Below are 13,320 nucleotides of genomic sequence, written 5' to 3'. Positions count from 1 at the left end.
CTTAATACTTATCAGCTGCTGCATGACCTGCAGGAAATGTTGTTTTCTTTTCAGTCTGACACAGTGCTCTCTGCTGCCATCTCTGTCTGAGACAGGAACTGTGCCCTAACCTCCTCCTCCAGCGTCTCACCTAAAGCAATCGGTGCTGCTGTAGGCTCCTCTCTAAAAGAGGCAGCAAATATGTCCCTGCTGCATGGACCTGTGTCCTATGAGTACGCATGGCAGTAACTTGGACTCCTCCTCCGACCTGACAGGACCTATGGGCTATGGCGATATTCTCCGATCCAGCTGTAGGAAATCACTGGATTTCCTCAGGGGGCCAAAAATAATGGCCAGATTTGGCCTTCGGGACAATTGTACAATCAGTAGTCATAGTAATAATATTTCCTCACGACACTAAAACAGCTTTGAATAACTTCCTTGTGCCCTTTTAAAAAAAGGGAAGTACATAGTGGTGTATGCCGGGGTAGCTATGCAGTGTTGTGGCTGCTGCGTGGGTGTAGGGTAACTTGGGCACTTGTCAGGGTGGCCAAGAGTGGTGTTGGAACCCACCCCCGGACAAATAGGCACTGCACTCGAGGTTTGGATAGCCCAAGTGATAACTGGTGTATAGGTGCAGGTGCACGTATAGATTCACTAATCTGACCGCCTTTTGCCCTGTAGTGTCGGCTTCCTGTCCCTCTAGGGTAGTACGAGGTCCCAGGTTCCTGCACTGGGTTGAGCAGAGGACAAAACACAACATGAAACAAACAGTAGTTAACCCATGAGACCTTCAGCTCTGCATAGTACAGTACATATAATAAATACAACAGTGACATCTAGTGGGGAAAAACACATAATACAATCTACTTCATCCCCTTTTGTGTGAACCTGAGAGAGTTACTTTATGTTAGCCAGGTGCAAAAAATGAGCTCTCTACAACTATCATATTTGCGAAAAGTCTATGGGCCCATACTATTAGGTCATATAGAGGTTTATATATTTTTTATATGTTTAGATCCATGAAATGATTGTTGTATACATCTGATACCATATTATGAGGATGTTCTATATATTAGAGTGCTGTAAGGAAGCGTACCACAACAAATTTCAAAGGTGAGACCCTAAGTTTAGGAAAATATCTGCTATCACCGCCCTTGTCTTTCCTTGTTACACAGGATGTATACATCAGTAGCCGGGAGGAACATGGACAGAATCCTATGGAGAAGGACGGATGAGAATGTGCTGGTTCAGAATTAAAACTTGGACTTTGCTGAGCAACAATAATATTTAAGCTGTAAATATCTTATTTCTACAAATTCCCAGTGGTGGCTGAGCGTGCCTTCTGGTGCTCCATACAACTCTATGGAAGTTACAGAGACAGCCAAGTAAACAAAGCCACCATTGAGCATGTGTCTGTCACTCCCATACAGTATAATGCCATGTTGGTGTGCCTGCTTGATCCCTCCTATGTACAGTACGTCTTCCTTGAACTGTCCTCCCGCTTTTCATCCAACTCATTTTTTGACCATCTACCATCGTTCTTCTGTCCTCATCATTCCATGGAATCCGCCCTCACCAAAGTGTCCAGTGATCTGTTAACTTCCAAAGCTTCGTGTAAGCTTTGTGCTCCTTCTCAATGGCCTTTCTTCTGCCTTTGACGCCATCAACCATTTCTTCCTCCTCTTCATCTCTTTCATCTCTTGGAGTCACAGGCTTGGCCTTCTTCTGTATCCACTCTTACCATACCAACCATACATTCAGTATCTTAAAGGAGAAATCTGGAGAAAATAATAATAATTTGCAATCGGGGAGGGGGAACAAAATTAACAAGCGCTACTTACATCTCCCCGTGCCTCTGCAGCGCAGCATCAGAGGTGCTGGAACTAATTCCCCCACCCCCGAGTTCCGATGTGGTCACAAGTTGGAGGGAAATACCCGGCCCAGCTGATAGATTGTCCGCTCAGCTAATCTGTGGCTGTAGCAGTGTCCCACCCCAGTCTTTTTTATTATGTTTCTTCCTGCCTCTGCCTGCTTTAAAATGAACTTTTTCTCTGGATTTTACCTTTAAACTCACACACCACCTCCCCCCCATCACTGTTGGTGTCCCCCAAGGCCCCATCCTAATGCTTCTACTCTTCTCCATCTACAGTATACATTTGGCCTGGGACAAATTGTAGAATCCCACGGCTTCATGTACCACTTCTCTGCCAATGGCACTCTTCCTCTCTGGCCTCTTTGCGGGCAGGGTCCTCTCTCCCTATGTACCAGTCTGCTGTCATTTACTTATTACTTATCATTTCTAGTTTCTAGATTACGCTACCACACCGTTCCTGACTTGCGGAATCTCTTCTTGGAGTTAGGACGTTCTTGTGACAAGACCCTGTGAAGGCTTTATTGTGGGACATAGCTGGACCTTGCTATTGATCAGGAGGCCTAGGATTGAGGTGCAAGGAGGAAATGTCCCCCAGATTTCAATGCAGAAATAATGTAGCAATGACCTCCCTACGACCCAAGAGACTGTGAGTTAAAGACACAGGACCTCTACAAGGTGTATTGTGTTCACAAGTCTGTTTGCAATTAAGTATGGGGCCCCCAACTGGGGAGATGTATCACACGGTCTACTGTCTTCTGTATTGAAGAGCGCTGCATCGCACCTACTGTATAACCTGTTATATTTTTTGTTATATAAACCTGGCTATTGTTAGGCCTAAATAAAGAGATTTAACTAAAAGTGTCAATTTAATATAACAAAACGTCTTTTACAAGCTCAGAATTGTTATGGCAAATTGAACGTTTTGAGGCAATTCAATTAAATCCTTGTTGTCTTTCATTGTAAGTAGTACAGTAAAGCACCAATGGGTGTGGACCCTCTGTGCTACCCAACCAGCCTGGGTCTGGGCCCATCCCAGTAGTGGAGACAAAGTACCAATATGTCCATCAATCACATGACTACCTTCTCTGTGAGCGGTCAGATGACCTGGGAAACACGGGTATTCCTGTGTTTAGACAGAACACAGGAAGTGCTGTGTTTTCAATGATATCTAAAAAAAAATAAAAAATAATGAATGTATATTGCAAACTTGCTTTATATCACATCTACTGCTGATTTAGATTTTGAAAGTTATAACAACAGTAACACTTTAAATATCTAAAAAGGGAGAAACTGATTCCTGATGTATTCTAGCCAATTTGTGGTGTCTTAGCACAAGTGTTTTGTCTATGCACCCCAGTAAGTCGTTAACTCAGGTTAACAAGTGGGAGATGAAGTACCTTATTTTCCCCACTAGGTGTCACTATTGTTTGTTAGTACTTCTATGCGCAGCTGTAGAGCAAATGGGTTAACTGTTTTATGTCTTGCTAACCAGTCACAGGGGCTCTTTCTTTCTGTCCTATCCTGTCTAGTCTCTTTCTCACACACACTCAGCCCCAGCACTCACAGGAGGGTTTAGATTAGCCCCTGTAGGAGGAGTTTAACCTGGTGAAGGAAGTGAGTCAGTCTTTAGTTAGTTTTCAGAGAGAGAGGACACACAGAGACAGAGTCCCTGCAGACCTTAAGTCAGGGTCTGGCTATCACCAGGACCCCCGACAGGGACTAAAAGATGAAGCTAGAGACTTTCTGTAAGCAAGCAACTACTATAGTTATGCAGTGGTAAGCTACCTTTAGGGGAGAGAAGCCACCTAAGATAACCCTAGCCCATGCCAGGAATCAACTCCAGTAGGACAAAGCTACCAGGAAAGGTCTACGTATCACTTATCTACTCTTCTTATCTACAGTTGAGTTCTGGCAGAGTACTGATTCTACATTGGGCAGGGCTGCTCTGGCAACCCCTCTCCTCTCATTACTTCTAAAAAGCACCTACTTCTAAAAGGCACTGCTATTATTCTACTGTCAGCAACTACATTTGTCAAGATTTGCACTACCAATATTAAGTGTACTGTTCACCTACAACGTTGTTCAGTAAAGTGTTCTATTTTTTATACTAAACGCATGGGACTCTGTCTCATATCTCTGCACCTGCACCCACACACATTTTATTTTCTCCCCTTCTCTGTGAGTGGCGGTACCAACATCCCTGATGGGTCTACTACCGCTCCAGGTTGCCATGACAAGTGCCCAAGGGACCCACAACACTTCCGGAGGTTACCGACCATTTGGGGACAATAAACCTGCCACAACAGGTACCAACATCACACCTGTTTACTACTACAGTACTGGCGTCACAAATAACCACATAAGACCACTGGCCAGTACCACAAAGTTCAATTACATTTATTAGTAATCCCTTTTCTCACACAAGTAACATAAATCAAAATTACAATGCAAGACAACAAAACAAAATTTACCCTAAAGACAAAAAAATCTTAAAGTGACTGTACCACCAGGCCCAGACTGAAGCACTGGAGGCGGACCGACCCACCCTTAGTGGGAAGAAACTCCAGCCCCTCCATGACGTGACTCCATTAGAATCAATGGAACCATATCATAGAGGGGCGGGGGTTTCCTCCCACTAAGGGTGGGTCGGCCCGCCTCCAGTGCTTCAGCCTGGGCCTGGTGGTACAGTCACTTTAAACGAAAACCCTACTAAAACTATAGTAACATAACAAAATAATACTGCCATGCCAAGATCACATAGTACTAGAGATAAGCAAACCTTGATCGTTCGGCATTTGATTAGCGGTGGCTGCTGAAGTTAGATAAAGCTCTAAGGTTGACTGGAAAACGTGGATACAGCCAATGACTATATCCATGTTTTCCACATAGCCTTAGGGCTTTGTCCAACTTCAGCAGCCCCAGCTAATGAAATGTCGAACGCTCGGGTTTGGATGAACTCGGGCATGCTTGAGGTTCGCTCATCTCTACATAGTACCCCAAATGGTAATAATCCCCGCTTCTGTAACCTATGAAGTATTAGTTCGCGGAACAGTAACTCTTAATAGTGCCCCATACAGAAGTTACCCCATAATAGCATCCCCCTCCCAGTAGTTATCCCTAATAGTGCGCCCACACAGTAGTTATCCCACTATTACCCCCATGCAGTAGGTAATCCTATAATTGTGTCCTAAATAGTAGTTACTGTAATTTCCATATAGTAGGTAATCCCTCCCAGTACTGCCCCATATACTAGATAATTCCCCCAATTGTGCCCCATATAGTAGTTAGCTCCCCAATAGTCCCCATATAGCTTTGAATCCCCCCAATAGTGCTCCAGTTAGTAGGTAACTCCTCCCAGTACTGCCTCATATACTAGTTACTTCCCCCAGTAATGCCCCATATAGTATTTAGGCCCCCAATAGTGCCCCATATAGTAGCCAATCCTTCCCAATACTGCCTTATCTGGTAGTTACTACCCCATTAGTGCCCCCACTTGAGTTTTGATTTTCTAAAGTTACCTCCTCCCCATTTTTTTGACCCCCCCCCCCCCATGCAGTGCCCACACCAGTGAAACAAATAAACAGCAACTCTCCTGTCACCCGCTCCCCAGCAGCTCCTGTTGCGGCACTTGTTCTCCTCTCTCAGCCTCTATGATTCAGCCTCTATGATCCATCTGCGTGTGATGCCTCACGATGTCCCTGGGTATGCGGTAAGTAGGCAGTTAGATAGCAGAGTCAGATTCAGGCAGATGTGTTGTGGCAGGCAGCACCGGCTCAATGTCAGGTTATAGCAGATGAGTCGTGAAAGGTGGCACAGGCTCAGAGTCAGTGGTCTGGGTCATGCACAGATTGACATATCTGCTTCTGTATGGATAATAACAATAACAAGGCACACCTAACCAGTATGGCTACCACAGCATTCTGCAGCGACATGCCATTATGTGGTGTATTTGTTTTTTAACAGAAAAATCACCCCCAAACTCATCTCCAGGCAATGTAAGGAGAGGGGTGGAGTACTGTGTTGGATGACCTGGCCTTCACAGTCACTAACCTGAACCCAACTCCAGAGTGAAGGAAAAACAGCCAACAAGTGCTCAGAACCTCTGGGAACTTCTTCAGGACTATGGTAGCATCTAATGCTCAGCACCTCTGTGAACTTCTTTAGGACTATGGTAGCATCTAACGCTCAGCACCTCTAGGAACGTCTTCAGGACTATGGTAGCATCTAATGCTCAGCACCTCTGGGGCCTTCTTCAGGACTATGGTAGCATCTAACGCTCAGCACCTCTGGGGCCTTCTTCAGGACTATGGTAGCATCTAACGCTCAGCACCTCTGGGGCCTTCTTCAGGACTATGGTAGCATCTAATGCTCAGCACCTCTGGGGCCTTCTTTAGGACTATGGTAGCATCTAATGCTCAACACCTCTGTGAACTTCTTCAGGACTATGGTAGCATCTAACGCTCAGCACCTCTAGGAACGTCTTCAGGACTATGGTAGCATCTAATGCTCAGCACCTCTGGCGCCTTCTTCAGGACTATGGTAGCATCTAATGCTCAGCACCTCTGGGGCCTTCTTCAGGACTATGGTAGCATCTAATGCTCAGCACCTCTGTGAACTTCTTCAGGACTATGGTAGCATCTAACGCTCAGCACCTCTAGGAACGTCTTCAGGACTATGGTAGCATCTAATGCTCAGCACCTCTGGGACCTTCTTCAGGACTATGGTAGCATCTAACGCTCAGCACCTCTGGGGCCTTCTTCAGGACTATGGTAGCATCTAACGCTCAGCACCTCTGGGGCCTTCTTCAGGACTATGGTAGCATGTAACGCTCAGCACCTCTGGGACCTTCTTCAGGACTATGGTAGCATCTAACGCTCAGCACCTCTAGGAACGTCTTCAGGACTATGGTAACATCTAATTCTCAGCACCTCTGGGGCCTTCTTCAGGACTATGGTAGCATCTAATTCTCAGCACCTCTGGGGCCTTCTTCAGGACTATGGTAGCATCTAATGCTAAGCACCTCTGGGGCCTTCTTCAGGACTATGGTAGCATCTAATTCTCAGCACCTCTGGGGCCTTCTTCAGGACTATGGTAGCATCTAATAATCTTAAGTAACTAGCTACAGCAGGGGTACTCAACAACTTTTAGCGAAGGTCCACTTACCAGGGTCTATTGTCAGGTGAAGGTCCGAGCTGAACGTCAGTAAGAAACGGGTTTTGTTGTTCACAAACGTTCAACTATTTACATACAGAATTGCTGCCTGTTAGCGGGAAAACTGGAATTTTTTCTCTCTTACCAGTACTTTGATATTAGGTACAAAGGGGGTGACAGCCCTGGTAGTATATAGCCCCACCTGTTGCTCCCCCAGTAGTGTATAGCCCCCCTGTGCGCTCTCCCCCAGTAGTATATAGCCCCCTGTTTCTCCCCCAGTAGTATAAAGCCCCCCTGTGCGCTCTCCCCCTGTAGTATATAGCCCCCTGTTGCTCCCCCAGTAGTATATAGCCCCCCTGTGCGCTCTCCCCTGTAGTATATAGCCCCCTGTGCGCTGTCCCCCAGTAGTATATAGCCCCCTGTGAGCTCCCCCAAGCAGTATATAGCCCCCCTGTGCGCTCTCCCCCAGTAGTATATAGCCCCCGTGTGCTCCCCCAGTAATATATAGCTCCTTGTGAGCTCCCCCCAGTAGTATATAGCCCCCCTGTGCTCTCCCACTGTAGTATATAGCCCCCCTGTGTGCTCCCCCCAGTAGTATATAGCTCCTTGTGAGCTCCCCCCAGTAGTATATAGCCCCCCGGTGCTCTCCCACTGTAGTATATAGCCCCCTGTGAGCTCCCCCCAGTAGTATATAGCCCCCCTGTGAGCTCCCCCCAGTAGTATATAGCCCCCCTGTGCTCTCCCCCTGTAGTATATATCCACCCCCCCGTGCGCTATCCCCCTGTAGTATATAGCCCCCTGTGAGCTCCCCCCAGTAGTAAATAGCTCCCCTAGTAGTATATAGCCCCCTGTGAGCTCCCCCCAGTAGTATATAGCCCCCCTGTAGTATATAGCCCCCTGTGAGGTCCCCCCAGTAGTGTAGCCCCCCTGTGCTCTCCCCCTGTAGTATATAGCCCCCTGTGAGGTCCCCCCTGCCCTCTAGTATATAGCCCCCCTGTGCGCTGATACATGCTCTCTGGGGATGTCGCGGGGATTCCCCAGCAGAGCGCGCACCCGGAAGTACAGGTGCGCGCTCTGCTGGGGAATCCCCGGGATGTCCCCAGAGAGCGCGTATCAGCCGGGGGCCGGACCGACACTGCCCCCAGCCCCACAGGTGTACTGAAATCTAAGGACAGTACGCCTATGGGACGGGAGGCATTGCGGTGGGGAGCGGGACCTCCTAACCGCCCCAGATCCGATCCGTCCCGGGACGGCCCAGGGACTAATCGGACGGGGAGGTTAGGAGGTCTGACCAGGGGTCCGAACAGCTGGCCTCTGCGGTCCGTCAGTTGAGGACCCCTGAGCTACGAGGTACACAGTTTTGCTACAGGTAAAATTTCTTTTAAATGCTCGACTCGTTCTAAATGCTGAAAGGATATTTTAAGATTTCTGTATCTCTGAAAAATGAGGAAGTGGTCTGGTGACTACTATTACATCAGAGGGAGTAAGGCCGGCACAGTAGTATATCGGCAAAAAGCCAATTCCTATAAAATAAGGAACTTTATGTATCATATGAATTATCTAGATTCAAATGCTTTTCAAATCAATAACAATTGTTATATATATATATATATATATATTGAATATAACATTAACTGGTCATCATCCCGGTGCTCAACCACTGGGATGATGTTATGTTGGTGGAATATAGCTCAGCCAGTTAGAGTTCTGTCATGACGCCAGTGCTGGTTCAGCACACAGGTGTGATGGTATACCTGCTTCTAGTGTGTGGCTGGCTATATTGATCCCCAATGGTCGGTGACCTGCCGGGCTGTGATGGGTCCCTTAGACTCTTATCACAGTGAGTGGAGAGATGACTCACCTGGACTATCAGTACCGCCAGTAGAATAAATACTGACATGTCTCTTGTAATACTGGATAATAGGATGATGAGTGACTTTTGAATACAGACTTGCGTTCACTGAATCTGTGCTGAGAGATGCTGAAGTCGTGAAGTAAAATAGCAGTGCTGGTTTAGTTGAGTAAAGAGTTCAGAGAAGTGGAGAGGAGTCACCCACAGGAAGATCGCTGATAATACCAATCAATGCTATGCAATGGCATAGCATTGATCAGTATATGCAATAATAAAGTGTAAAAAAAAATAGTTTAATAGTATTTTTTTAAACACCCCCCCCCCCCCCAATATAAATATGTACAAAGCAGACAACAACAAAAAAAAACATATTTGGTTGTGTGCGGAATTATCTGATCTAGTAAAATATACCAATATTGTTTGCAAACAGTGAACAACGAGAACGAAAAGAGTATATGACCCCCAGCACTGTTCCCCGTCCTAACCACTGCGGGAGGAGGACGGCCAGGGGCATTCTGGCAGGCAGCTGCCGCTGTCTGTCGTCAGGGACCCCCCCCCTCCCATCTTGCCGGCAGTGAAGCGCCCTGTGCAAGCGCATAGGTCGCACACCCCAAAGGCCGGCCCTGCCTGACACTGACTAAGCCATTCCCAGCACACTGGCTTATAATACTTCCCATGAATTGTACTCCCACCGTAGAGAACTATCTGTGTGTCTATATATCATAAAAATCCAATCATTACGATGTACTGAAGGATTTATTAGCTTCACCTCTACTTATCTCCAACTCTTCGACCACAACTCTTGAGCACAGGTGCATCCTGCTGTAGATATTGTAATGTGCGGTCTGGGGGTCTGCATGAGGTCTCTCCTCCTTCTGTAATGTTAGTCTTCACTATAGCAGTGTTTTAGGGCCTCACATTATGAAACAATAATGTGCACAATGTTCTTTAAGGAGTCTCAAAGATTACCATAATGATTTTTTAAGACTTTAAAGTGTCCCTGTTGTTATAACTTTCAAAATATAAATCAACAGTAGATGTGATATAAAGCAAGTTTGCAATTTAAATTCATTATTTTTTTAGTTATTATGCTGTAAAACAAAACTGAACTTACCAGAAATCCAGGTCCAGTGTCCTGAAGGCAGCTATATAACGGCTATACTTACTGTATCCAGGTCCAGTCTCCTGTAAGCAACTATATAACTGCTATACTTACTGTATCCAGGTGCAGCCTGTTGAATGCTGCTATATAACACCTGTACTCACTATATCCAGGTCCTGTCTCCTGAAGGCAGCTATATAACAGCTATACTTACTTGTCTCCAGGTCCAGTTTCCTGAAGTCAGCTATATAACAGCTATACTTACTGTATCAGCGTCCAATCTCCTGAAGGCAGCTATATACCAGCTATACTTACTGTATCCAGGTCCAGTCTCCTGAAGGCTGCTATATAACAGCTATACTTACTTGTATCCAGGCCCAGTCTCCTGAAGGCAGCTGTATAACAGTTATACTTACTGTATCAGGGTCCAATCTCCTAAAGGCTGCTATATAACAGCTATACTTACTGTATCTAGGTCCATTCTCCTGAAGGCTGCTATATAACAGCTATAATTACTGTATCCAGGTCCAGTCTCCTGAAGGCAGCTATATAACAGCTATACTTACTGTATCCAGGTCCAGTCTCCTGAAGGCAGCTATATAACGGCTATTCTCACTGTATCCAGGTCCAGTCTCCTGAAGACTGCTATATAACAAACGTAAACAGAAGGAGAGGATGGTGGATTCCGGCACTCCAGACGTGTAGCTAAAACTTAACTTTTAATAAATAAACATTCAAATAAGATGTCAAAGAGCGGACCAACCCACATGACTGCGCTTTATCATGGTCTGACTGCATATGAGTAAAAAGTTGATTAAAAAACATAGGACACCCAACATACAGAAGCCACGTCATGATACATGTGGGTGGATCCAGGGAAACACAATTTGTGTGTTTAAACCCCATAAGATCCAAAATACCTGGTGCGTATAGGATAGGGAGTAATACATGTACGGGTAGAAACGAAATCATAAGTAGTGAAATAATAAGTCATCTTTAAAGTTCATACCCCTTGGCCTACGTGTATGTTTTGCTTAGAGTGAGATTCTTTGGATTCCGTTATAGAACATGAAAAGAAAGTCAGACAAATCAGCAACAGTTAAACTTAGATTATTGAAAATATAATAAATCACTAACCACACTGTCACACTTCATTGATGAGTTCCGAAATGGGTATCGTCAGGAAAATATCACCAAGCCTTAGCGACAGGTCACTTCAAGCAGCTTTAGGCGTCCCCAATAACTGCTGTCAATTGATGATCCCAAAGGCATGGCCATTTTTAACATCTTATATACCCTTATTTGCGTCATTAAAAGTAGTCAGCTACAGATGGGTTCCCACATGTGTAAGGCATTACTTATCTTACTAGGATGTTGCAAACAAGACTGGCCAAATTCTGCCGACTGCTTCCCATAACATATCAAGTCTGACAGTGGGATCCAAAATATTGTTCACTTACATAAAGTAAAAAACAAGGTGAAAAAACAAAGTGAAAAACAAGGTTACATGAGCTGGCTTATGACCGGCCATGTGGTTTCACAACAGCCATCTTTGTATGGTTCAGCGCCATTTTGTGTGGTTTGGTGGACTCCGACCGCCATTTTATATGCCACGGCAGTCATTTTAGCATTTGTATCACATTCCACCCTAGACAGGTCAAGTAACCTTGTATGCGCCATTTGCTACCTTTATTGTTTGGCGCCTGGTTAGTTTAAATATTACATAGTAAAAAAAGCTATTATACAGATTATGATACCATACTTAAAGTGACTGTACCACCAGGCTGAAGCACTGGAGGCGGCCGACCCACCCTTAGTAGGAGGAAACCCCCGCCCCTCTATGATAGGGTTCCATTGATTCTAATGGAGTCACGTCATGAAGGGGCTGGGGTTTCTTCCCACTGGGGGTGGGTCGGCCGCCTCCAGTGCTTCAGCCTGGGCCTGGTGGTACAGTCACTTTAAGTAATAGGTAATCTATGGCAGCTCTGTTTTATCTTTTTTATATGAGTGCAGGTCTAATAAAATATCCTCTAAAATAGCAGTGGTAATATTTATATTTTTTACCATAAAACAAGCCATGCGTGCTATAGTTCGCTGATTATATACAGCTAGACCAGGTACTACTACCAGCGATGCAGCTAAACCTATATATCCTGCTGGTGATAGAAGCTGTACATCATAATCACAATCCTCTGCTGTTGAATGCTCCTGTTGTGTACAGCCCGTTCCTGTGGGGTAGGAACCATAGTTAACGTTAACCTAGCCAAGGCACATAGCCCTCTGGTTAGGTTAGCAGGTATATAAGTATAGCTACTATTACTGCAAGATAAAACCCATCCAGGTGGTAGAAGTACATATTCATCTAATTATAGGACGGTCAATGTTCTATTACATTGCATTTGGCGTCCTGTTTTTAAAATTTAACAATCACTTTCAGTTCTATCAAAAGTTTTTTTGGTAAACTTGTTGGTGAACTTTCCTGCTGTTCTGCATCATCCATTGGGTTAGCACCGGGGGCTGTGCAGGGGGGGAAGGTGTACAAATAATTTGTTACAACCAGGAATATAATCTTTATTACATGGGAATATAAAGCATAACTCTGCATCTGTCACAGCCCCGGTTGCTATTCTTATCATGTTTTCCTCTGAGTTTGCATATGTGGGACAGTTTAAACAAGCATAATAAGGACTTATCCAATTCCTCTAAATCAGTCATGTCAAACTCTGGCCCGCAGGCCAAATTCAGAGTTAGAATTACATCTGGCTCACCATGGCTACAATATAAGAGACTATGGGGGAGGGCTGTCTACTATATAAGACACTAATAGGAGGGCTGTCTACTATATAAGACACTAATAGGAGGGCTGGCTACTATATAAGACACTAATAGGAGGGCTGGCTACTATATAAGAGACTATGGGGGAGGGCTGGCTACTATATAAGACACTAATAGGAGGGCTGGCTACTATATAAGAGACTATTGGGAGGGCTGGATACTATATAAGAGACTATGGGGGAGGGCTGGCTACTATATGAGACTATGGGGAAGGGCTGTCTACTATATAAGAGACTATGGGGGAAGGCTGGATACTATATGAGACTATTGGGGAGGGCTGGCTACTATATAAGAGACTATGGGGAGGGCTGGCTTCTATATAAGAGACTACCAGGGAGGGCTGGCTACTATATAAGACACTATTGGGAGGGCTGGCTAATATGTGCACAGCGCTGGGAGACACACACCATGGACAGTGCCAGGACTGCCGCATGCTGCTCTGACAGTGCCATGAACACCGCACGCTGCTCTGACAGTGCCAGGACCTTCGCATTCGCGCTCCAATAATTATTAAGGTTGGCCCGC

General features: G+C 45.4%; 1 protein-coding gene across 3 annotated transcripts in view; it reads left to right on the top strand.

Annotated features, from left to right (window-relative positions):
* Positions 1 to 2,902, top strand: part of LOC138766659 (uncharacterized) — a 36,081-nt gene extending 33,179 nt beyond the window's left edge. For 2 of the 3 annotated variants that reach the window (XM_069944269.1, XM_069944268.1), the window contains exons 9-10: positions 1,158 to 1,276; positions 2,286 to 2,902. In XM_069944269.1, coding sequence (XP_069800370.1) covers positions 1,158 to 1,239 — 82 coding nt within the window. In that variant the 3' untranslated portion in view covers positions 1,240 to 1,276; positions 2,286 to 2,902. Of the gene's footprint in view, positions 1 to 1,157; positions 1,975 to 2,285 lie in introns of those variants that run through there. The other variant, XM_069944270.1, reaches the window with a different exon arrangement.
* Positions 2,903 to 13,320: the final 10,418 nt, after the last annotated feature.

Source organism: Dendropsophus ebraccatus, chromosome 10 (genome assembly GCF_027789765.1).
Source record: "Dendropsophus ebraccatus isolate aDenEbr1 chromosome 10, aDenEbr1.pat, whole genome shotgun sequence".
In the NCBI taxonomy this organism is placed as follows: Eukaryota; Metazoa; Chordata; class Amphibia; order Anura; family Hylidae; genus Dendropsophus; species Dendropsophus ebraccatus.
Note: the sequence above shows the minus strand (reverse complement) of the source record. Positions and strands in the feature narration are given on the sequence as shown.